The sequence below is a fragment of the Leopardus geoffroyi genome, chromosome B3 (genome assembly GCF_018350155.1).
Source record: "Leopardus geoffroyi isolate Oge1 chromosome B3, O.geoffroyi_Oge1_pat1.0, whole genome shotgun sequence".
In the NCBI taxonomy this organism is placed as follows: Eukaryota; Metazoa; Chordata; class Mammalia; order Carnivora; family Felidae; genus Leopardus; species Leopardus geoffroyi.
The window spans coordinates 109,975,741-110,002,215 of record NC_059337.1 but is presented as its reverse complement, the minus strand read 5'-3'; the positions used below and the strand labels follow the sequence as shown (position 1 = coordinate 110,002,215).

At 40.4% G+C, this 26,475-nt stretch overlaps 1 protein-coding gene across 4 annotated transcripts in view; it reads left to right on the top strand.

Moving 5' to 3' along the window:
• The window catches only part of PPP2R5E (protein phosphatase 2 regulatory subunit B'epsilon), a 148,495-nt gene that overhangs the window by 67,229 nt on the left and 54,791 nt on the right, over positions 1–26,475 (top strand). For all 4 annotated transcript variants that reach the window (XM_045451196.1, XM_045451194.1, XM_045451197.1 and 1 more), the window contains exon 3: positions 13,825–14,021. In XM_045451196.1, the coding sequence (XP_045307152.1) occupies positions 13,825–14,021 (197 nt within the window). The remainder of the gene's footprint in view (positions 1–13,824; positions 14,022–26,475) is intronic.

The window sequence follows — 26,475 nt, the reverse complement described above, 5'->3', positions numbered from 1 at the left end:
TTTAGATTTCAGTGACTTTTTCTACCCTTGCTGACAGCCGGTTTGTGGCCAGGAAGTCAGTAGCAAAGAAAGGACTTAAGTTGTGGACATGCTGGCTTACACTGGTATCCTGTCTTACCATTCAGTGTTTTAAAATGCTTCTTTGCTCTGAAAGTGTTAAGCTTTCCAGACACATATTCTTTGTCTTTTATAAAATGTTTGTATTACTGTTAAGTTTCAGTTTTGGAGTCATACACTCACAATTGTGCATACCTGTATAACACATCCATAAATACATACTTGTAAGTCTCTACCTCTGGAAAAATAAGGTTTTAAAATGGACTTCATTTTTCTTAGTATGATGTTTCAAATGTGAATTTTGGATTTCATCAATGCTTGTATGTGGGCTACATTTATGTTTAATTTATATTGTAGTATGCCTTGTATGAAGCATACACGAATTCCACAGGAAGTGGTGTCTCCTACATGCTGTCACTGGGTTTTATTGCCCAGATTATGACTTTAATTATAAATGTACACTCTTTATTACTCTTGGGATTAGAGGTCATTCCATCAGTGTAGTCCCTCAGTCCTGTCACTCTCAGGAGCTTAAGGGCTCATATTTAAAACTCCCAACGGAGGTTCAGAAATAGCATCTCTAAGCTGGCATTGCAGCATTGGATTGACTCTTTTTTATGCTTTAAATCTTTTTTTTTTTTTTTTTTTAAGTTTAAAGATATTGTTGGTGTCAACTTACGTTGTGAAATAATAGGCAGTGGGCTTAATTGATGTTAATGTGATACCTGTTTCTCTATGCATCTATCTAATTTGTTTTTAAACCTTGTATCATATTGTTAAAGTAGCTGCAGGTTCATCCCATCCTGAACTGATTCACATTGATGTTAATCCTCAAAACAAATGGAAAGTACACAGGCCATTTTTTATCCCTTGTAGAAGTAATCTCTGGGGGAGGGGAAGCCCTCAAGTACCTGAAGTACTTGAAAATCTCTCTCTCTCTCTCTCTCTCTCTCTCTCTCTCTCTCTCTCTCTCTCTCTTCCTTCCTTCCTTCCTTCCTTCCTTCCTTCCTTCCTTCCTTCCTTCAGGGGGAGTGCTTGCCGAACATTTGTAATTCCATTAATTTATTTCTTTACCTTATAACCACAACATAAGTAAAAATAGTCTTTTTGAAGGTTTTTTTGGCTCATACTTTGGAACTCAGCTAGAACAACAATGTTGACTCTTGTGTACATCTTGGGAGTTTGTTCTATTAATTTCATTTTTTAAAAAGTTTTTTTATTAAAAAAATTTTTTTTAATGTTTATTCATTTTTGAAAGATGGAGACAGAGCACAAGTAGGGGTGGGCAGAGAGAGAGGGGGACACAGAATCTGAAGCAAACTCCGGGCTCCGAGCTGTCAGCCCAGAGCCCGACGCGGGGCTCAAACCCACGAACTGTGAGATCATGACCTGAGCCGAAGTCGGATGCTCAACTGACTGAACCACCCCAGGTGCCCCCTATTAATTTCTTTTTATCAGATTATGATTTTATGACTTTCTCCTGGTCTCAAAAGCCAAGTGCGGAAGAGAAGATGAATTATGGTGTGTGAGGGTTTTAAATTTTTTTTTTTTTCAACGTTTATTTATTTTTGGGACAGAGAGAGACAGAGCATGAACGGGGGAGGGGCAGAGAGAGAGGGAGACACAGAATCGGAAACAGGCTCCAGGCTCTGAGCCATCAGCTCAGAGCCCGACGCGGGGCTCGAACTCACGGACCGCGAGATCGTGACCTGGCTGAAGTCGGACGCTTAACCGACTGCGCCACCCAGGCGCCCCTGTGTGAGGGTTTTAAATACTATAGATGGCCTTTGTTTGATTAAAGTTTGATATTATTAGAATAAAATTTCAACAAAAATTTAATATTTCTAGAAGTGCTTCAGAATTTATTAAGTGGTTTAAAAATAATTTTAAAGCTATGCCAAAAATGCTAAATATATTTCTATACAGAAAATAGTTTTAATGAGAGCTATGAAACAAGGAATTGATTCTATGCTGTATGTTATAGGTACTTGATAGATGTGTGTCAAATGAGTGACAACTTTGTGAACAGCATTTTCCATCCTACAAATGGCTTTTTCACTTAATCCTCACTCAACCCTGTGAGGTACATTTCCTCAATTTTATGGATGAGGAAACTAAGGCTCAGAGAAATAAGTGGCTTGTCCAGTGTCACCTAGTAAACAGTAAAGATACGATTCCAGCTCAGGACCAGCGTCGAGGCCAAAGTCTAAAAGCGATTCACAAGGCCCAAGATGACCTACGCTACTCATACCTCACTCTTCTGATCCATCTCCCCCACTTTTCACTTTTCATGTGGATCCAGCCACGTTTGCTTCTTTGCAGATGCTCAGATTCACCAGCACGCTCCCTGCTGCAGAGTTCCTTTGCACTTTCTATCCCCGTTCTTGGGCCTGTTTTCCCCCAGATGCCCTTTGGGCTGACTGCCTCACCTCCTTCAAGTGTTTGCTCAGATGCTCTCTTCCAGGTGAATACTGTCCACCCCCAGCATACCACTGCTCAGCATACTGGTTTCCCCCATAGTGTATACCATATAATGTATTCATTCGTTCATTCATTCATTTATCTGTTCATTTTTTTTAAGTTTCTTTATTTTGAGAGAGAGAGTATGAGCAGGGAAAGGGCAGAGAGAGAGAGAGAGAATCCCCAGCAGGCTCTGCACTGTTAGCACAGAGCCTGATGTGGGGCTCAAACTCATGAACCAGGAGATCGTGACCTGAGCCGAAACAAAGAGTCAGACACTTAACAGACTGAGCCACCCAGGCACCCCGTATTTACTTTTTTACTTGCAATTATTTGTCTTCTTGTGCTACAGTGTAAAATTCTTTGAGGGAAGGAATTTTAGTGTCTTCGTTATGTTATCCCAGCAGTGCTTGGCCCTTCGTGGGATTTCATTGAATATTTGGTGAATGAATGAGTAAGTGAATGTAAAGCCTATGCCATTTGCACTAAACCTTCCAACTTTTCTTTTTTCTTTTTTTACTATTTATTTATTTTTGAGAGAGTGTGAATGAGGGAGGGTCAGAGAGAGACGGGGACAGAGGATCCGAAGCAGGCTCTGTGCAGAGAGCCTGATGCAGGGCTTGAACTCATGAACCATGAGATCATAATCTGAGCCGAAGTCAGATGCTCAGCTGACTGAGCCACCCAGGCACCCCTAAATCTTCCTCCTTTTCATTTATTAATGGCACACTTGGCAAAATTATCAGGTTATTTTTGCTGTGGAGGGCATTCCAGATTATACTGTTTCATTAATGTTGTACATTCATCTTCATTTTGAGTCTTTTTCTCTCATCCTTGAGTAAAAACTATTCTGTTTATTTTAGAAATCAACTAAATTAAAAAAAAATTTTTTTTAATGTTTATTTTTGAGAAAGAGACAGGCACAGCGTGAGCAGGGGAGGGACACACACACACACACACACACACACACACACACACACACAGAATCTGGAGCAGGCTCCAGGCTCCGAGCTGGCAGCACAGAGCCCGATGTGGGGCTTGAACCCATAAATTGTGAGATCATGACCTGAGCCGAAATCGGATGCTTAACTGACTGAGCCACCCAGACGCCCCTCAACTAAATTTTTTTAAAAGAAATTTTGCTGACACTTTGCCTTTTTAAAAAAAAAAAAATTATTTATTTATTTTGAGATAGAGAAAGCATGAGTCAGGGAGGGGCAGAAAGAGAGGGAAAGAGAAGGGGAGAGAGAGAATCCCAAGCAGGCTCTGCATTGTCAGCACAGAGCCTGACAAGGGGCTCAAAGCCATGAACTGTGAGATCATGACCTGAGTTGAAGTTGGGCGCTCAACCGACTGAGCATCCCAGGTGCCCCCCAACTAGATTTTTTTTAATGAAGTGTTAGAAAAGAAGGCATTATTTTATTAGATTGGTAGGGGGAGGTGATATTTTCAAGAAACTAAGGACCTGCCTTTTTTAGCTGGTTTTTTGTCAAGGAACCTGGCCTATTATTTCCTTTTTATGCTCATAAATATTGTATCATTAAAAACCATCCTTGTCTGTCTGTCTTTTCTTCCTTCTCTCATTCCTTCCACCTTTTTGGAAACGTAACTGCCATGTAACATTGTATAAGGTGTGTAAGCATGTGGCTAACACTTCCATCTGGTCACATAATTACTATTTCTTTCTTGTGGTGAGAATGTTTAAGATCTAAGTAACTTTCAAGTATATGTTATTATATACATAGATCCTGAAACTTACTCATTTTATAATTGGAAGCTTGTTCCTCTTTGACTAACATCTCTCCATTTCCCTCACCCTCGAGGCCCTGGTAACCATCATTCTGGTCTCTGTTTCTAAGAGTTCGGCCTGTTTACATTTCACATATAAGTGAAACCATATAGTATCTGTCCTTCTCTGATTTACTTTGCTTAGTCCATCTTTCCTTAGGTGTTTTTTTTGTTTGTTTTATTTTGTTTTGTTTTGTTTTTTGAGAGAGTGCGGGGGCATGCGTAGGGGAGGAGCAGAGGAAGAGGGAGAGACTGTCCTAAGTGACAGGAGGCTCAGTCTCAATCTCAGGACCATGAGTTCGTGACCTGAGCCAAAATCAAGAGTTGGGAGCCTGACCTAGAGTGAGCCACCCCGGCACTGCCATTCTTACCCGGGTGCCCCCATTCTTATTTTTTAATTTTCATTTTATGACTTGGTATTAAAATATTGGAATAATTCATTTTATTTAATATTCATATTGAACCTTTCCCTCTATCCTGCAGTATAATTTTATTTCTAGAGGAATAAAGTTCTAATTTACAATTGGAAACATGGAGAAAGAAGATTCAATACATAGAATTTATTGATTAAACCTGTGTCTGTTGTGTACTTACCATATTCTAGAAACTCCTCCTTGGATCTGGGTATTGAAAGATAAACAAGACACGTGTTTGATTCACTGGTTTAAAAAAAAAAAAAAAAAAAGTACCAGTATAATGTGGCAAGTTCTTGACTGGAGGTGTGTATAAAATTTTGTGGAAATTTTTATCTTACGTAGTTTCTAAGGACTACATGGCTGCCGTAAAATGAAAAGCTCCTGTACTATTGTGGGTATGTGTTATCTCCTCAGCTTTTCTGGTCATCTAAACACAGTTGAAATTGGTATGTCAGTATGGCTAGAACTCTGTTATCCATGCTATAGACAGGTGTTGGAACAAAGTGGCGATACGGCCCAGAGATCCCCAGATACAGGTTGTGGGAAAGTTGTTCCTGGTGCCCGGCAAAGTGAGCGCTAAGTAGAGGGAAGGAAGGTCAAGGCAGAGAACACACGATGATCTGTGCATGGGCACGTGCCACCGTCCGTTTTGAGGAAGGATTGTCTTTTATTCTGAGATCGCCCTTCTCTTCTTTTGTTATTCAAAAGAGCTTTCTGTTTATGAAATTATAGTGAAAATATGGTGGCTACTTACTGTTTTCATGACTTTATCTGAAAAACAATGTCAGCTTGGTCTTTTTTGTAATTTTATTGATATAGAAAATCCTCAAAAAAGGGAATCATTGACAAAGATACTTTTGAACGCTGTGTCCTGCAGCCCTTTTTGGGGGGTGGGGGGCAAAATAGCCCAGCATGCTACAGGAGTTTCTTGTGTTCAGAGGCCCTGGTTCCATCTCTGGAAATAAGCCCTTAGGTGATGAATTAATAATAGACTTATGGGGTGTCTGAGTGGCTCAGGTGGTTAAGCATCCAACTCTTGATTTTGGCTCAGGTCATGATCTTGCTGTTCATGAGTTCGAGCCCAGCATCTGGCTCTGTGCTAACGGTGTGGAGTCTGCATTAGCCAGAGGCTTTGGTGGCTTTGGTCCTGTGGGTGATTTTGGTGGCAGGAAAGTAATCTACACCTATAATTAGGAATTGATCAATTTTTAAATGTTTTATTTCTTGTCCTGACAAGTTTCAGTGACTGCCTTGGAATTAGAAGGTAAAACATGAGGGATAGCTAATATGAAGAGTTGGAAACAGAAATATTTATTAGAAGTTGTGTGCAGGGGCGCCTGGGTGGCTCAGTTGGTTGAGTGTCTGGCTTCAGCTCAGGTCATCATCTCACAGTCCGTGAGTTCGAGCCCTGTGTCGGGCTCTGTGCTGGCAGCTCAGAGCCTGGAGCCTGCTTCAGATTCTGTGTCTCCCCCTCTCTCTGCCCCACCCCCCCACTTATGCTCTGTCTCTCTCTGTCTCAAAAATAAATAAAAACATTAAAAAAATTTTTAAAAAAAGTTGTGTGCGTATGCATGTTTTGTATGTGTGGACATGTGTGTGTGCATGTATGTTTTTCTCTCTTCTGATTGGAACATAGTGTCAAAATAATATGAGAGCCTTGAATCCTGTAATTTTGCTGCTGCAGCCACTGGTTTGCATCAGTGGTGACCTTTGGGTTTTGCTTATAAGTGGAGAGCAGGTATTTGTCAGCTTTTGGGAAAGGAAAACTGGAGAGATCCACGGAAGAATAATAACAAATACATGTTGATTGTCCAAGCTGAGCAGAATAATTAATATATTGTCGTTTAGAACTTTAAGTTACCTACCATTGATCACTAGTTCGGTTCTGATTTTATGCTGTTTACGTTTTAAAATACCTAAATGCTTGTAGAAAAGTCCATCAGATTTTCCTTTGCTTTTTTTAGATTACAGCTCCTCTTAAACAAGTGTCTAACCGTGACAGCTTATCCGTAGAGCTCCAGTGGCGGTGGTGGTATTGATCACAGTCACCATCACCACCATCGTCGTCGTTACTGGTGTGGGCTCTGGGGTAAGACGACCTGGATTTGCATCCCAGCTGCAGCCCTTAGTAGTGGGTAATGTTGTGCAAGTGATTTAGCTGTTCTCGTCCCCAGTCCTTTCTTCTGAAGAACTGGGATATTAATAGTGGCCACTCATAAGGTGTTCTGAGGATTAAAGGGGGATGATTCCTGTAAGGAGCTTAGTATAGCGCTTTGCACTAGTCTGTGTTCATTATCATTGTCATTCTTTTTACCTTGAAACATCAGTACTGGCGTTTTCTGCCTTTCAGTTTATTGCTTAAACTTGTTTAATACTCACACCCTGGTCTCATTTTTTGGATACTGGATACTGTTTCATCTGTGTAGCCATTCTATGAGATGTACTCTTTACTTATTTTGTTTTTTAAAGTTTATTTATTGATTCATTTTTGAGAGAGAGAGAGAGAGAGAGAGAGAGAGAGAGAGAGAGAGAGAGAGAGAGAGAGGACACGTGGGGGAGGGGCAGGCAGAGAGAAAAGGGAGAGAGAGAATCCTAAGCAGGCTCTGTGCTCTGGGGCTCCCTCTCACGTGAGATCATGAGACGTGTTTTGAACCTGTGGGAAAAGCACATGCTAGTAATCAGCCAAGTGTTTCCTATCTTATTAATAAATTGGAAGGAGTTCTAAAAGCAGCCAACTGTACATTCACTTCTTTACTGCCCAGGAGAGGAAGGAATGCTTTCACTGTTGTAGATGTTTCCAGGGACCTTCCTTTTCTTGGAAATGGCAAGTTTTCACAGTTAGTTTTTTGTTTTTTAATTGCTGTTTTTATCTTTTTTTTTTTTTTTTTTTTTTGGAGAGGGAGAGAGTGAGTGGGGGAGAGGGAAGAGAATTTAAGCTGGCTCCACGTTGAGCCCAACATGGGGCTTGATCCTATGACCCTGGGATCATGGCCTGAGCCGAAATCAAGAGTGAGATGGCTGAACCAACTGAGTCACCCAGGTGCCCCTCACGGTTAGTTTTCAGTGAACTAAAAAGAGAATTTCAAAGGTGAAGAAGATGAGAGAAGGATTTTGTAGTTATTACTTTAAAAACTGGCCTCACATTGAAATCACTTGGGATGCTTTTAAAAAATACAGATATATAGTAGTGGAAATACCACACCACCACCACGGTCATCAATAGCAGAACACACGTTTTTGAACCCACTGCTTTGAATACAGTAATAAAGTAATTGGAATGGTGAAGTCTTCACTACTTTAACTACTGTGTTAGTTTCTTTATGTTGAAGTAGCTTGTGCAATCAACATGTTACAGACCAGTTCATAGGACATGAAGCCTCATATTATTACTTGGTTCATTAGAAAGACTTAGAGTTTTCTCTCCCCGTTTTGATGAAATATAGCTGGTTATATCTGCAGTTTTGGGGGTGTCAAAAACAATTCCTAATTTAAGCATAGTTCACTAATAAAATAGAATTCCATTTAGTTTTACCAAAATATGTGCTACGAGAGGAGAATGCCTCTCGTATCTGTGTTTAGAAGTAAACTAGGTGGCAAGGGTTTGGACAAAGCACAATGGACAGTCAGGCAGGCATTTTACTGCTGGTACTAACATGCCATGCTTCAGTTCATCAAGGACTAGTTTTCTGTAAATGCAGTTTCATATGCTTTATGCAAATGAAAGTCTCGTTGACTTTATTGAAGTTTTAGAGGGTTGTATGTGATAGGGATGGAGTTTTACATACTTTAGGGAAAGTTGTAAGGGTTGAGGTGGGAGCTGGGATCAAAGACCATGTTTATATCCTCTATGCTGGTAACTTGATTTTTTGTGAGAGTGGGAGAACTGGATGTAAAAGGGCTGAGGAATGGCTTAGGACATTTTCAGGTGAAAAGCATTCTTAATTCTTAGTAGGATTTTATTGCAGATCTTTTGAATTAACATAATTGGTTATAAATATTTTTCATCAGGAGCTCAAATAATGTTACTGCTGAAGCTTCCAATGCAAACATCATTTTAGAGAAATGTTTTTTCATTATATTTCCACATTCGTTTTAATAGCCTATGTGTGAGTAAGTTACCAGCCCATGTCTTTTTTTAAAATGAATTTGCATTTTTTTCTGTGATGATATGACTAATAAATGTTATAATGATGTAAACCTTCTTTATTTATTTGATTGGCCTGTTTGCAAAGTGTGAATTTAATGTTCTGATTTTCACCAGCTTCAGTTGAATGGAGCACTAAACCCAAAGCACTAAACCCAAAGGACACCTAGCTTATGTTTTATTTCTTGTACTTTTGCTTTTTTTTTTTTTTTTTTTTGCTTTGCAAAGTCCTGAGTCAGGCCCTGTGGGAAGATGGGCCGATATTGGATCCATGATCCTGTGCCCCAAACATTAGTTGGGATGGAATAATGGAAGCTTGTTGACTAGGGAGGAATGAGTTTATTTTGCTAATTACAGACAAACACTAATAAACCATCAGCTCTTGAAGTCATAGTAAGGGTGAGGGGAGGTTCATGTGTGTGTATGTGTGCCCGTGCACGTGTGCAGGTAATGCGGAGGCGGGAGGTTGGGCTGTGTGGCTAAAGTGTATTTACACTCCTGTTGACGGTTCTTTGGACACAAGGAGAATCTTTGTCTCTTAATTTGAGCTTGCATCCTCCCTCTACTGTGGAATTCTATGTTCGTTTTCCCATTCCTTCTTGTTACTTGTCAATTTTAAAATTATTTGGGTATGAACACCTTGGAAGTGGGAGTAGTCCTTTTCCCTAGCTTATTGATGAAAATTGGTAGGAGGATGCTGGGAGATGCGATAGAAAAGGCATATGGGAGAAAATGAATGCTAAAAGAAAAAGAGGGACAGTACAGTGAGTAATGTAACTGCCAAGTTGATTGACCACTTAGCTGGTCACTAAATTATTTTCTTGGGTGAGAAACATATTCTGGAAATCAGCTTAATTTTGAGAGTTGTTCCAGAGCAGCAGAATCTGATTTTATGAATCTTATCCAAAACTATGAGAATTGATTCGGTTATCTCCTTTTTAAACAAATACTAACATTGGATGGATGGGTTGTTGTGCTCATGACCTTCATGGTATTATATAACCACTTATTGATTCCTCATTATTTATGGTTATGATTCTGTGGAATTCTTCTCCTGGGGGCAGGGACAGCCTGTGTAGACCAGAGGTGTCCATTAGAAGAGAGACGACACAAGCATCCATCCACTGCCTGGTCTGCTTTGGGATTCTAAGATGACCTTTAATTTTTCTAATTTACATTTATTTCTAAATGTCTGTAATTTGTAATTTGTTTGTTTTCCTCCAATCTGAGTTATTTCAGAAGTGTTTAGATTCTCAGGTGGCTTGCATTTGGGAGGTGGGTGACTTTGAACTGTTAAAATCTAGTGTTATTACATTATGGTTAGAATGCATTGCCTATGTGATTTCTTCTTTTTGTCATTTATGATCTTCTTTTTCCGACCTAGTACCTGATACTTTTGATAAATGTTTCTTTAAAAGATATTTGTTATCTGCTTCTGGGACCGGTTCCATAAGACATTAAACTTCTATCATTGAAACCTTCTGGGCTACTCAGAGTGTTTCTTCTCCGATACTGGCTTGTTCTACCTTTTCACATTACCCGTTTTCATAGCTCACTGGGATTAGGGAGATGAGGGCAAGGAGGTTGAGAGCAGCACAGCTATTTGAGGCAGTCAGAGGACCAGACAGTACAAGAGCCCTTTGCTCAGGCTGATTTAGGTCCTCCTTCAGTGAGAATGAAAAAAAAAATTTTTTTTAATTGTTGCTGTAATTGAATTGTCTCTTTCAGGAATACTCCTCCCTCTTTTTCTTTCGTCAGTCTTGATTACTTTTGTTATTTAAGTTAAGGAGAAGAGATCACTTAGAAGAATTTAGCCTGTGATAAAGAATAGCTTATTGCTGTGTGTGTTAATCTCGGGAATGGGCTAGAGGGAGGATAGAGAAGGGGTTCAGCCTGATCCTTTATGAATGGGGCATGTTGGAGATTACTTGTTGATTTCTCTCTGTGTTCTTCCTTTTCTTATCTCTTTGCACACACCCCGTTTTATGAAGTCTGTTATTGAGTTTCATGGTTGCACGATGATGAACAGTCCTTGCTCTGGAGCCAGTGTGCCTGGGTTTGAATCCTGTCTTTCTGCTTGTTGGCTGTAGGATTCTGGGCAAGTCACTGAATTTCCTTGTGTCTTGATTTTTTCATTTGTTAAATTGGAAATAGTACCTACTGCATAGAACTGTTGTGGTATTATGTGAGATATAATACTTGAAAATGCTTAGAATAGTACACAATAAACGTACCCAATAGTGCTTAGTAAATGAAAGCGATTATTATTCCATTAGGCAGATGGATAGCCTGCTTCACATTTGTCTATGACATTACGTCAATTTGGATTAAGAATAAATTTCAACTGCCTAACATAAAAAAAAAAAGACCAAATGTTAATTGCCTGAATTTTAAAAATAGCCAAATATATGAATCTCTTGAGGTTTTTTGCAGCGACCACAATGATTAATCACTGTTGTCACTACTTAAATGATGGTTTGCTTTTTGGAGGAAAGGCTGTCACTTATAGATGCTTTCATAATTCGTATGTGCTGAGTTATGCAGTTCTCCATGTAAATGGTCCGGTTTTCAAGACTTATTAAAGTTACTGTATCGAAAATAGGATTAATTAAAATCTCCTTTAAAGATTTTAACCTTAATGTTACATTAATAAGATTGTTTTGTTCCCTGTGCAGCATCAAAACTTCCATTCAGCTTTGAGGTATGAGGTCTGACTTAGAACTTGCAGGACTTTAGTACTTAACCATCATGGTCCTATGCATGTAACTAGTCATTGGCTATGGATGTATAGCCATTTTCATAAGCTGCTTAGTTTTGTTTACTTATTAATTAATTTTGAATGCTAAAAGCAGGTAGCAATTCAAGAGAAATTAAACTGATTAAACTCAGTTCTTATAGTCTTTAGACTAGTTTTAATGGTATTTATTTATTTATTTATTTGTTTATTTATTTATTTATTTATTTTTGAGGGAGAGAGAGACAGAGCATGGGCGGGGGAGGAGCAGGGAGAGAGGGAGACATAGAATTTGAAGCAGGCTCCAGGCTCTAAGCTGTCAGCACAGAGCCCGATGCGGGGGCTCGAACTCACGAACTGCGAGATCATGACCTGAGCCGAAGTCGGACGCTCAACCGACTGAGCCACCCAGGCGCCCCAGTCTTTAGACTAGTTTTAGACTAGATTTAGACTAGACTAGTTTCAGCTAGATTTTTTTTTTTTTTTTGAATGTGATTAAGTCTAGGGACATAGAATAAGATATCTCACAGCTTAAATCCCAAAGTCTTTGTAATACATTAGGCTTTTAGGGACCCATGGGGGTGGTGGCAGGGGAGGAAACTTACAAGTTAAGAATAATTTCTGAATTTATAACTTGTTTTCACTAAGAATAGCAGTGATGCTCTACATACCTTCAAAAATACTGACTACTTCTTGTTCCTTTGTATCTGGTAGGAAAATCCTGTGTTTTCAGGTGTCCTGCCCACTCTCATCTAGGCTTACCTGAAAGTTGATGTCAGCAGGCAGTGTTTTGGGAGAATTATCCCTGAGGTCCCGGGTACTTGGACTAGCACTTGGGTTGTGCGGTGTGAGCAGGGGAAGAGGGTTGTGGAGAGGAGTCACGTGGACCCTTTAAGTAGGAGCCTGCCCTCACTGCCTTCTGCTAGGGCCGCTGGTGTTGTAAGGTGAGTGCTGCTAACTGTCACACTTACCTCCAGAGAATAGGTGGCCCGTGCTTTACGGCTGCTGGAAAGCATTTACTGGGAAGCTGGCCACTGAAGGTGCTTGCAAGTGAGTGGCCAAACATTGTTAAAGTCCTTCTTGAGTGGTACAAAGGGAGTGTGGAAATGTGGTGGGAGACCTGGGCGCTGGGCCCAGCTCCGTAACTTATTCATTGTGGGACGACCTCAGTGATAGTATCTAATTTTCTTTTTGGGAAAATAATATCATGCCACCTGCTTACCTTTAAGAGTGTTTTGAGGATTAATGAGTTACGTACCTTGGATGAAGGCGGGAGCCTGGTCATAATTGCATTGCCTTTTTAGAGAAGATCCAGTTTGGGGAATAAAGTAGTGAAAATAAAGGAATGGAATGGGCTGTCTACAACTTGATGTGTTTCACGTCCAGCTGTAAATCAGGTTTTCATTCTCACTGAGGAATTTTAACTTGAAATTTTTATATATTTTTTAGAAGTGACACCAAACCAAATGTCTGACCTGCTGTTTGTGGGAAAAGAACAGATGTTTATTCTGAGAACATACTAATGAAGATGTTAGTGGTTTTCTCGCACTGTTAAGGGAATAAGATGGGTCATAAGAGAGAGCATAGATTGAAGTATAGTTTGCTCTTATTGTCCCATCACTGGTGTGTTCTTTTTGAGAGAATTGATATTACTTCATTTTGTTGGTTTTCCAAGTTTCTTTGACAAAGAAACTTCATAGATGTCAAGCCAAAACAAAACAAAAAATATAAACACACATACAACAGTTGCTTTAAATACCAAGGATGTCAGCGTGAAATTAAAATGAATTTACTGACATTTCTGCTTTGAAATTTTTTTAGTAAAACTAATTTAAACCAAGTGAAAACTTGTGGCTTTACCTTATAATGGGAAGTTTGACCTTTTTCAGTGCTTTTGGCTCAGGGGTTTTGACATGGGATGTTTTTGGTTAAAATTTGCTTCAACTTTCCAATGGCTCTTGGGATTTTGGTCTATCTTTGGTTGGAATAGATATTTGGAATAGCAAATGCTGTCTATTGTGTTGGTACCACGTAGCTTTCAAAGACAAGGTCTCCTAAGTAGTGGCTATGGTATCCCCTCCCGCCCGTGTGTAATTGTTAAAAAGAACACTGTTGTCATGTGAATTCTTATTTTTTTGAGCTTGCCTTTGAAGTAACTTTCACAGAGAATTCCTGTTACCTAGAAATTGATGACAGACTTACACCATTTCCTTTTTTTTTCTTAGACGTTCCGTCCTCAGAGCAGCCTGAACTGTTCCTAAAGAAACTTCAGCAGTGCTGTGTCATTTTTGACTTCATGGACACGCTATCTGATCTTAAAATGAAAGAATACAAGCGCTCCACTCTTAATGAACTGGTGGACTACATTACAATAAGCAGAGGCTGTTTGACAGAGCAGACTTACCCTGAAGTAGTTAGAATGGTGAGTTTCTTTGTTTCGCCGCGGACACTTTTAAGCACCTTCCTTAGCGACGCACAGGTGTAATTATTGCAGAGTCAGGTCACTGGAGGTCACCTCCACAAATGAGAACCAACCTTCTGAGAGCTAAGCTAAAGTAGTCGGAACAATACTAGAATTTGAAGAGTATGATTTCATGAGAATGAAATCCACAACTTTTCACCTACAACAGTACTGGAGGAACCAGCGACTTCAGAGTATGAAGCCAGGATTGCCAGGGTGTTCTTGGATTTCTGGCGTTGGGAAAAGAAAAGACACAGGAGAATCAACACAAGTTTTAGACCTGTGTTTGAAAAATACTCAAGTCTGTTGGATGTCTTGATTTTTTTTTCCCCCTCCCTGTTCACTGTGGTAATTTAGAAACGACTTTAACCTCAATAAAATTGTGATTTGTAGAATCTAGTTAAAGCCTCTCCTGGCTTTATAAACTAATCATTCCCATTATAGTCTTGAAATCTGGGGTGATGTCTTTCATTATTTTTGAACAGTGTCTTGCACTTTGTGTGGTCATTAGGAGTTAAGACAAGAAACATTATTAGCATAATAGAAGTAATTATGTTCTTTTTGGGTCAGTAATTATATTCGTTTTTTTGTTTTGTTTTGTTTTGTTTTGTTTTGTTTTGTTTTGTTTTGTTTTTTAAAGCTGAGCCAAAATATGGTTTTCTGTTGGATTTCTATGGGAAGCTTGCCTTCCTTGGCATCCCAGAAGATGTTGGATCTAGAGAGTACGTGCTCTTTTGGGGAGGTGGGGCTCTTCCACTAATTGGTGAAATTATGCGGCAGAAATCCAGAAGGGTCAGCGCAACCACTGGGAAGCCCCTTGGAGAATCTGGCCCATTCTCTCTGTACTGCTGAAAACTGTCTAGCTTTTCAGTTCAACTTTTATCATTTGTATTCAACAGATACAGAAAAGAGACCTCCGTGATGAAGTAGGTATAGTTAAAAATGAATAGTTCAGATTTGGGAAGGGATGTGAATTATCATAACTTGAGAAACTGTGACTGATGTATGAAGATCATTTCAAAACAATGTCCAGTGTATCCCTCAGATACGTGTTTGAGTGTATGTTGCATTTGTTGTTAATTTACGAGAATATACTAGTAGAATGTTTCCTAGGTTAACTATTAACATTGTAGCTCTTGAGCAGTGGTTCTCAACTAGGGGTGGTTTTGCTTCCCAGGGCACTTTGGCAATGTCTAGAGACGATTTGGCAGTCACACCCAGGGGTGGGGAGGGGCGTGCTACCAGCATCTACTGGAGAGAGGTCGAATTGCAACTAAACATCTCATGATGCACAGGACAGCCCCCTAGCAAAGAATTATCTGGCCCTAAATGCCAACAGTACTGTTGTTGAGAAGTCCTGCTCTCGAGTTTGCATGCTATCTGAACCTCTTAACCTGACACCTAAGGTTTTCTCTAGGCCATCTGCCTTCTGCAGGTTTTGGTTTTAACCTACCCATCTCCTCAGCCAACAGAGGTATCCACCGTGTATAACTTCCTTCTATATCTCATTCCATGGATTGTCCATTAATATGTAAGCACATATAAGCATATAGATATAAATACACAAGTCGTGGCATACTATACACACTTACCTGCACCTTGCGGTTTTCACTTAGCAATATAGACTGTATATCAGTGCACATAAAGCTGTCTCATTCAGTCTTACAGGTGTGTAATACTTCATTGTGTAGGTGAACCATAATTCATTTAACCACTATCCTATGAATATCCTTATATACCCGTCAGTTTACCTTTGTGTGAGAACCTTTGTATGTTTACTGGTTTGTTTTTTTTAAATAGCCTTTCTTTCCCCCTGTTTCTGGACCTTCATGTGTTTCTTGGGCCCCATCTCTGATTCTCCCCTTCCTTTCAAGACTTGGCTTCAGGTGCTACTGCTGTTGCCTGAAAAGCTCAGAGTTGTCCCATACCTTCATTTCCTTCATCTCTTGGCAATTCATCCTTTTGGAATTTGTTCACTTGCTGCTCTTTAATTTTTCACACCTTTATTTGATTTTTCTAATTAGACTATAAGCACTGCTAGGCAGGAACTAGGTCCTGCACATCTCTGTGGCCTCCAGAATACCTCCTAGTGCAGGTCTATCAGGAGTTCGTTGAACGAGTGAATGAATTCCCTCTTAAATGTGAGTGTTTCAGGCTCTCAAATTATCTCAAATTAAGATATTGAATGTCATTGGGTTATATTTAGTTTTTAAACCCAGTATTTGGCATAATCAAAAACTTCTTTTATTCCTGTGAAACCAACTTGGTTCTAAATGAGCTTTGGTCTCTTAACGGAGACTATTTTCCCTTCTCCCCTACCCTCCCCCAACCCCCTTCCAAAAGTTGTTTTTAAAAGTCTCCCGTTAGGTGAGTTGTGTATGAATGTGCGTTTTAAAATATACTGGAGGCCTACCTTAGGAGATGTTAAATCTGTGGCATGCATACTGTTCTAGGGCATTAGAAAATTAACTTTCCAGATGGTGGTTTAGGGTTCTCAGGGGCGTAGTTTATTTTTCAGATCTCATGATTTGTGAAATTGTAACCATTAATTTTACATGGTTCTTAGGCAGTCTGGGGCATTTACAGAGAAGGAGTTAGTGTGGGAGAGTCTGAAAGAGAAGAGACTTTGGAGCCACACAGACCTGGGCTCAAGTGCCAGCTCTGGCCGCACTTACTTGCTTCATCACCTTGGATGGAGCCCTTCCTCTGGGGCCTCAGTTTTTGTGTGGTGCTAAGAGGCACATGGGATCAGGCGAAGGGTGACCATAGTCCTACCTCTGCTGCTCCATGAATACTCTGCCTAAGTAAAGTGCTCTGCACGTAAAGTCCTCACCTCCTCAGATACAATCTTGCAATACAGTCTAGCAAGCTGGCCGCTTACCACTCCGTAAGAAGGGTTGGAACCCAGTCCCCACTTGTTGCCCTCTACTCCCTTCCATTTTGCCACCTCGGAGGCCCCTTCTATGTAGAAATTCTGGTGCTGCTGCTGCCCACTTTCCTCATCCGTATCACACCTGCCTTTTTCTGGCCTTTTGTGAGGATTGGCAATATCTGTGTACAAAGCTCTTGGAATAGTCCCTAACATATGGCAAGCATTAGTTCAATAGTGCTATGTTTGGACGATTCTGTTATTATATACTTGATTTTACAATCATTGGTGGAACCCAGCATTCCTTTTGTGGACTTGAGGTGTTGTCAGCTGGATGTGTCGTATTCCATTGCCTCGATGGTTCTCAAATTCTGTAACTCCACGATGATCCTGCCTGTTGAACAGAACAAACGTCATTGTCCCCACCTATTCTTTCTTGTTATTGTAAAATGCAACCACTTTCACTAGGATTAGTGAAGGAAATGGTGGTGCTAATTTAGTGAAATATCAGTAAGTGATAGCCAGGTTTTATAAATGAGGATGAGTGATGACTTACAGCGACAGGTTCTGGTGTTAGCACTATTACCAAAAGCCTTTGATCCAACCTGAAGGGACCTGTCCTTTGAGAGTTCTAAGTCTGTTAGGGGAAGGAAAGAGTGACCGATAAAAGTAATCTGTGAGTTGTGGAAGCCATTTTTAGCATTTAAGTGAAGTCTAGATACCACCTCCAGGCTGCTAGAATTAAGAAAGCAAAGCAGCTCTTGATGTGTAAACAGGATAAAACAATGTAGTGCGTACCTTCCCTGCGGGAGAGTTGTGTGGGCTGGTGGAGAGAGCCCGAGACCGAGAATGTGGAAGTCACCGTCCACTTGATTGATGGTGAGGTCTCGGGCAAATAATTAATTTCCTCTCAAGCCCCGGTTTCTCCTGTGTATAAATGAGGGGATCCGTGACGATTGCTCCCACCTTCCAGCTCTGAAAACCACTGGCTCTTTCAGTCAACACAGTCTAAGAAATTGAGAATGGATTCTGCTTCCAAAATAGTAGCTTAGGTAAGTGGTTTGTTTTCATGTATTTCACCTGAGGGCAAATCTGATGGAAAAAACGAGAATCAGGACTTGTAGTTCCTTGAGGCTTTGGCTCATTCTGCTTTGTATCATCTCAAGTGTCAGGCTTCTGTCCTTGAGTCAGTATTTTTACCACATTATGCTAATGTTTTCTCTTTGGTTCTGTTGCCATGCATCCATTTGAAAGACTTTTTAGAATTTCTGGCTCTCCCAGTAATCTTGTGCTATTTTTTTTTTTTTAACCCAAACTCGAGCTCTTTGTATTTTATGCTCTTTATATGTGCACATCTTCCTTTTCAAAAACGTCACTTTTGGGTATAGTTCGAATGTGAGATGGTATCTCATTGGTGAAGATGTTATTTTAGCTAACTCCAGGTAAAGTTTACTGAATGACTTAGAACCACACTTTTACATTTTGATAATAAAAAAAGGCTGGGTCCTGCTCTGTCAGCAAACTTAAAATCAGGTAGAAGGGATACTCATGAACAAATATAAGAAAATGTCATACGTGTATTAATAGAGGTGTATATACAAGGCAAGAAAGGAGTACAGAGGGTGAGTAGTCTGAGGTAAGTAGAGATGGTTAAGGAAGGCTTTTTACAAAGGAAGTAAAGCCTCAGTAGGTGTTAAAAGGTGAATGCGTGTTTTCTAAGTGGCTGAACTAGTGTTGAAATGAAGAAGAGAATTACATGATGCAAAGGGATTTCCCAACCCCATGATAGATTCAGAGAAGCACAAGTAGTGTTGTCACAGCATTGTGTGTGTGTGTGTGTGTGTGTGTGTGTGCGCGCGCACGCGCACGTGTATTGGGGAGTTCGAGGAGGTGAATGGTGGCAGTTGAAGCTGCAGGTGTGGGCCCGTTCTTGAAAGAACCTCACAGACAGTGGATAAACATTGGAAAGTTTTAAGCAGTTGAGTGACATGGTCAGATTTGTATTGCATTGGCAGTGGGCCAGATAGATTGGAGGGCGCCAAAATTGAAGGAGGAGAGGAATCAATTAGGGAAGGGGTGTTTTAGAGAAGCTGTGAAAGCCCTAAGGCAAACACAGGTATGAAAGTAGAGAAGGAGAAGAAAGGATGGCATTTGAGACCCACATAATATTGAAGCCACTTGGCATTTGTGTGGATGTTTGCAGTGTGAGAGAGAGGAAGGGGTTGAGGATAGCTTTGGGAATTAGGTGGTTTGTTATGCCACTATTTGAGAAAGGTATAGCTGGAGGGCGAGTGGGTTTTGCGTGGAAACCGAGCAGTGGACTTTTGGTGTGTTAACTTGGAGGTTATGGAAGACCTAGATGTGGAAAGGTGAAGACGGAGATTGGGAATTGTCGGTGTGGGAGGAGAACAGGAGAAAAAAAGAACGATGATGGAATTGCCGGTGGTACAGGGAACCACTGTGCTTTCGAGCAGTGGTGCAGGTGGGAGCTGGGGGGTTGAGGAGCGCTCAAAGTATAAGGAAGTTGAGATGATGCCTGTAGATGGTGATTGCACGTACACTGATGGAATCTTGGGCATACTGCCTTCATTAGAATACAGTCTTATGCCTTCTCTTGCAGACAGTATACCTTGTTGCTGTGGTTGTTTGCCGTTATTTATTTTCATATTTTGTCTTTATGTCTTTACTTTTATTGGTTTCAAAGTCTGCCCTGCTCCTAATCTGTGGTTAAATTTCTATATACCTCCCGTTGTAGAATATGTGATTTTTCCAAAGGTGATATAGTTTTAAGAGAAAATATTTAGAACATTTTTTTTTTCTCTTCTCTTGAAGTCTTTCCTTGAGTCCTAATTATTGTTTCTTGGCCACCGTTAGCTTTGTTTTTCCTATTCTCAAATTATACCCTGTCATTTGGTTATCTGTGTGTTGTATCTTTTATATATCCTTTGATTTAACGGGAGATCACAGCTCTGTTTGCCTCTTAATAGAAAAATATGGTTCTGTAGAAAATAATGAAGTTGCAATTAAAGGTCTCAGAGTCTGCCTACACAGACTTATAGGAGTGCTTTGTTAATTTCACTACATGCTTTATTGGCTGAAGGACAGACAGAGTTTCTTTTCATAAAATAACCACTATCTAAAAGTGCCTGGGGAATGACAAGTACCAGGGGGAAATGTGAAATTTCCATTTTTCATCTTCTGGCATCTGATAAGGAATGTAACCATACATCTTGGCCAGAATTTGCCTTGGAGGTGACTCTTCAGACTGGAAGGAGATAAGATCTGACCCATGTGGTGGTGCCTGGGTGGGGGTGATGGTAGGCAGATGAGCTGCCTACACTACTGAAAATATAAATAATGGAAGAGAATTGAGTGATGTCTGGGAAGGGCATCTAGGAACTGAAATTATTGGCAAATTTTGAGAATCGGAACAGGACCTGAGAATTAAATTGGAAAGTGAAGGATTCCTTGTTACTTAGAAAAGAATTTAAGGTTACGATAATGAAGATTATCAACAGACATTTTTAGAATGAGATCCGGAAGAATTGGCCGCTCAAGGTTAGGAGCATATTGTTACCATTTGTAATTTATCAGAGGGTAGAGAGACTGGCAGGCACTTTGTCCTTTCTTTAATTACTGTAAATCTTAAACAACTGCACTGTGCTTCTTTAGTTAATGCCCACTTAATAATATTCATGTAGCATACTAGGGGGTCTGTAGATTGTTTTTATAGTCAGTGGACCTTCTGATGTTGACTGCAGAATTTTGGGTATTTTGTGTTTGTTTGTTTGCTTGCTTGTTCGTGTATTTATTTATTTAATTTTGGAGCATGAGAGGGGGAGGGGGCAGAGAGAAAAAGAGAAAGGGAGTCCCAAGCAGGCTCCATGTTCAGCATGGCAGACTCTGACACAGGGCTCCATCCCACAGCCCCAGGATCATGGCCTGAGCTGAAATCAAGAGTTGGACGCTCAACTGACTGAGCCACCCAGGCACCCCTGTTTTGTGTATTTTCGTGGTAGACGATCCATAGCTTTTGACTGACTATTCAAAGACATACCTGACTCCACAGGGGTTTAAGCTTGATTTTACGACACGTGCAATGCTCTGCTAGATGCTGCTCTCTTGGAAAATACACGATTGGAAAGGAGCAGAGTCTTCCCATTCATGGCAGTAACTAAAGATGAAAAATGAAGTTGTTAGAATGATTTCACCAGAGAAACCATCTGGGCCCGTAGTTTTCTCTTTCAGCAGGTTTTTTCTGGTAGTGCATTCAGTTTCTTAAATACATGTCTGACTCTAGATTTTCCGTTCCATCTTGTGTCAGTTTTGGTAGGTTGTTCTGATAGTTGCACAATTTACAGTTGTAGTCGTATACTTAATCTTTACAGCATCTTCGCAAAGGTGTGTGCTCATAAAAGATCACCAGCACTTGTACAAACTCCATGGTTAGCAGCACAATTGTCTGCAGCACCTACAATATATGAGTTAATTTAGTCTTCACAACAACCCTGTGAGATCGATAGTAATATTATGTGTATTATTTTATAGATGATGTGAAGGAAGTAGAGAGAGGCTGTGGAACTTTCCCAGAGCTACTCACCTGGGGAACAGGCAGGGCGGATTTGAATCCAGGCTGTTTGGCTCCAGAGACCATACTCTTAACTGCTGTGCCTAATGCTTTCCTGGAATCATCCTTTACTATAGGAATGAGGACTAAACCCCAAAGATTGGACTCCTGCCTCTGAACTGTGTCCTTTTTCTTGAGCTCTTCTAAATAAATAGGTAATAAGGGTTTTTGAATAGCCTTTCCCTGAATCTTGCTGCCCCTCACAAGGCCAAACCAAATAGGCGGCTTCAGGATTAAATGTTCATTGTTGCTTAAGAAACAGCTTCCCTCTCCAGCTCTCTCCCCTCACCACTTCACTACCCCGCCTTTGTGTTATTCTTGAATTAAGAGTGCTTCTCAACCTTGTTTTCTCTGCTCTCCCCCTCCCTTCCAGTATGGGAGAGTGAACGATGATTGGGAGGTGAAGAGGAGCTCAGGAGGAGGGCTGTGTAGTTCAGAACTCTCCTCTGTTCCACCCAAAGTACAGTTCTTGAGATGATCCTATCTCCTGAGTTCATGTGCTCCCCCCATATCTCTTTTGTCTGTCCCACCATTAGAAGCAGGCAAGCTCTACCAGCAGTCAAGGCATCCTTGCGTTACTTGCTTAGCTTGAATTTGGAGCAAAGGAGTTAGATGATGGGAACATCCCTCCGTCTCCATGATGGTCCCCAATCAGCGCTTACATGGGTACAGTCTCCTTTTTGTTGCCTTTGCTAGGTGAGTCCTGCCACTTAGACGAGTCTTCACCTTTTTAAGCGTGTGATGTTATAAGGTTGTTATGATGTCATTATCGCTGTTATTAGTCGTGATACCACCTCTACCACCCCTGTTAGACTCCCCTTTTTCTTTAGATGGTTTAATCAGTTTTTCTAGCTAGCTACAGTGAATCTTGAGAGGCTGAAAGCTTTTTTTTTTTTTTTATAAGTCTCTGTAAGGTAGCTTTCCATATCTTTTCTCTGTTGACTTAAAATTTTAATTTTTCATGGGAAATTTCATCTCCAGGTCTTTTTTTCTTTTTTCTTTTCTTTCTTTTTTTTTTTTTTTTTTTTGAAGACCCTGTAAATCTGCATGTGCCTGTGTGGTTAGAATTAGATATACATGCATATGTATACAGCCCTTAGTTTACCTGAATAAGATTTTTCCTGATACACTTGCATATTCATGTCTATACTATATTAATAATTTACCATTTCTCTCCAGCAGACATTCTCTCTTAAGGAATCTGACAGGGATTTTAATGGGTTTAGTTTTAATTGAAATGTACAAAGGAGTGGGTTTTTACTCAGGAAACAACTGAGCTACTCATGATTGCTATTTGCTTCATTTACAAGCTGTATCCTTCTGGCTTGACTGCTTTACAGATTGTTCAGAGTTTTCAATATACTTAAAATTGTTTGACAGCTGTGACTTGTCTAGCGCTGATGTATCCAATACTATCCTTTCTCTGTAACGAGAACGAGAACGCTCCCTCTCTCTTTCTTTTCCCCTCCCCTGAAACTGGCTGCAGAATTGTGCAGGATAAGTCACAGAAGTACATTCAGATTTTGGTTTCTCTTTTCTCCTACCTTTTAATTTAACCTTGAAAATGAAAATATGATTAGAGGTGTAAGGAATGCTTCTGGAAAAATCTACCGAGGAAAATATGTGATAAAAAGGTTGGGAAATTGTTGCCTGTGGTTTCTATATAAGTAGGTCTTGGATAATTCTAGCACTTGCTGTTAGTTTATGTAGTTCAGCTGTCTCTCTACTGAGGACAGAAGTGAGAGAGGAAGGGACTTATTAACTGATTCTCTAAAGAGAAAGCTGGTTATACCCCAGTGATGCATTATGAGCAGGAAAAAACAGAGAAAATGAGTGTCCTCAATGTGGAATTCTCTGAGACGGTAATGCCTGAGGCAAGAATTTGGCAAGAAAACAACAAGCAGGTCATTTCCAGGAGGTAGCTGGCTTCTGACCAATATTAAAAGCCATACTTGATCTGTAGGTGAAAACAAGAAGAAATACGCTATCCAGTGACTTCTGTGGAGGAAGTTGCCTCTGGAAAATGAGGATAAGATAAGGGACTTCTAGAGTTAAAATGCAGTTTCAGGAATGAATAGAGAGAGGTGGGGATTTGCTGAGCAGTGAAGGGAAAACTAGAAAGACCAGAGCCTCGGGCAGCTGCAGGTCCTGGGCAAGGAGCAGCATTGCCAGGAAGGCAGGGGTGACACACGTGGAGGAGAGGATGTTTCGGGTGTTTCAGGATAAAAATAGGACTGGTTATAACAATTTGGTGAGTTGGAAAGCAAGTTTATCTTTTAATAAAATGGATAAGCAAGCCATGTTGGAGAATATAATGTCTCTTCATTCTTCAGAGATGTAGGTATCAGACAGGGAGTGGGGGCTGGGCAGATAGTGTTAGGTACTTACTAAATGGGCTGCTTTGAAATACTGTGGAATTTCCTTTCCTGAAGAAGGTAAGGCCTTTATGAGAATAAGGTAGAACACTCTGGAATAATGCAGCCCTCTTCCTTTTGTGGGGACTTTTGGCCTTTTCTCTAGAAGTATTTGTTGAGTTTAGACAATAGAGAAGGTGCTAGAAAATTGAGTGTGTATTTGTGCTGTCCATCAGGTACAAACTGGGGAGCCTGTTGTGCCCTGTTCTGGAAAGTAGGAGGAGTAATTTGAGGGGTAAAATAATCAGAAGGCAATGATCTATAAATACACATTTAAAACGGAAGCTAACAGGGTTGGTGGGCAGTTCCTGTCCCGAGAGCCCTTTCTTGGTTTCTTTCTGAGGCACTTACACCCACACTCCAGCCTCCCCTCCAAGATGAGGCCAGCATGCCCCCGTGAGGCCTGTGAGGCGGGTGAGGGACAGTTGTCTGCCTTGCCCTCCCTTGGTGGCTGATCTTACTCAATTCGTTATGAAGTTGTGTGGGTAAAGAGTGATGTTAATCTGTGATCATGTGTTCAGGTGCGTTTTTGTTTTCATAGCTCACCAGCTAGCTCAAGGTTTGTTTTACTAATGAAGGGTCACAGAGACCGAGAGACAAACCAGAATAAGGGACAGTGATAGCGTGGGCAGCTTCCTGTTTATTTTTAGTGATTTCAAGCAAGAACACATACTCAATAGCCGGAAACATACCTCAGAAGCTTCAAGTGCTTTGTGTGTTTTTAAAATTCGGAGTTTAATTTTTCTTTTAGCATTAGCTGATTTTGAACCGAGTGTTCAAAGCAGATGTTAGAATATAGGTGTCCTCAAAAAAGCCCCATGTTGTTACTGTTTTATTAACTTGTGCACTTTGGATTTTACAGAAACCACTTAATTTAGCAGTTTTAGTACTTTTCTAGGATTGAGGACCCAAAGTCCATGCACAGGAACACGTGGTAGAACCCTGCTGTTGCATGGCTGGCCTCTGTGTGGGGCATGCGCACTCGACTGCAAGCGCCAGCCAGTACGGGGGCCTGCTCTGCACTAGGACTGTTGCAGTGTTTACACCTCTATTTTTGGATTCTAAGATTTAATATCAACAGTCTTCACTTTTGGATCCACTGCTACATTTCCAGTTTTGGAGACAGTGTAATGTAGTTGTCTCTGTGTGTGAAATACCATTTCCCTGTGATGATTTTGTGCGGGGCTAACAGACTAGAGAGAATTTAACATTACCGTCACCACTTCAGCAGGTAAAAAGCTGCCTCTTATTTTGAGCAGAGTTTAGTCTCGAAATAGAAGCCTGATGGGAGTGGAGGGTTTCATGGTTGGAATTTGTGAGTAATAGGGGGAGAGGCGGGGATGGGTCTAGATTACGGAGGTCTTGGCAAGCCAAGTAAAGGAGGTTAGACTTAATCTTAGAGACTGCCAGCGGAGAGCTGCTAATAAGGTTTTTGAATGGGAGGTGAAATGTACATGATACTAGTTTCCTTTCTCCAGCCCCCACCTAGAAAGTCTGTACCCTTCTGCCAGCTCCTTTCAGGGGGTGTAAGGCTGGCAGATTTAACCCAGGATGGCTGATGGCAGAGGGCTGTTGTCCTACCGTAGTCAGATGGTGACAAAGAAAGAGGAAGTGGAGAGAATATATAAAGAACTCCCCATCCTCCTGTATTTTCTCCTGTGCTCATCAAAGAAAACTTGAAACCAAAGAAAAAAGATTATCTATAGTTTCATTATTTAAATGCAATCAGTGTTCACATTTTAGCCAGTTTCCTCCTAGCCTGGTTTTTAAATGAGGCTTTCCCTTACATTAAAAAAAAATCCAGATATGCTTAACATCAACACAGATTTTAAGAACAGATCTTAGGCAGTGAATCTTCAATGAATTTAATAATTCTCTGTACTCATACAGCCGTAACTCCAGATCTAGAACACGGCCATCACTCTGGAAAATCTCCTTGTGTTCCTTCCTGTTTTTCTGTATTAAACATTTTTCCCCCTAAGGGAAAAAAAAATAAATTATTTCATACTAATCTTATTATACAATTACTTACGTTACTATATGTATAATTTGAACTAAATTTTTTTTTTCTTCAGCATTGGGATATAAACATGCTTTCACATCATTAACTAAATTTAAAAGCATCATTCTAATGGCTGCCATAATGTTCCATTATGGGGATATATGATTGTCTGCTTAACTATTTTGGGACATCAAAACTATTTCCAAATTTCCACTATTAAATATAATATCACCGTTAGCACCAAAGAGATATTGTGAAGGCATAAATCAAATGACCTGTTGATAAGCTGCGTAAAGCAGATAGATACAGGAGAGGAAGAGTTAAAGGAAATTCTAAAGGCTTAGACAGAATGAGGAAGGTGAGAAGAGAATTCTCTTCTAGAGGGAAGTGGAGGTCAGTGAGGATGAGATTGGTTTTGACCAGATTGAATTTGAGATCGAGGGAGATGTCAGAACTGCTCTGTATATAGCTGGAAAAAACAGAATTAAGGACATCCTAGTGCC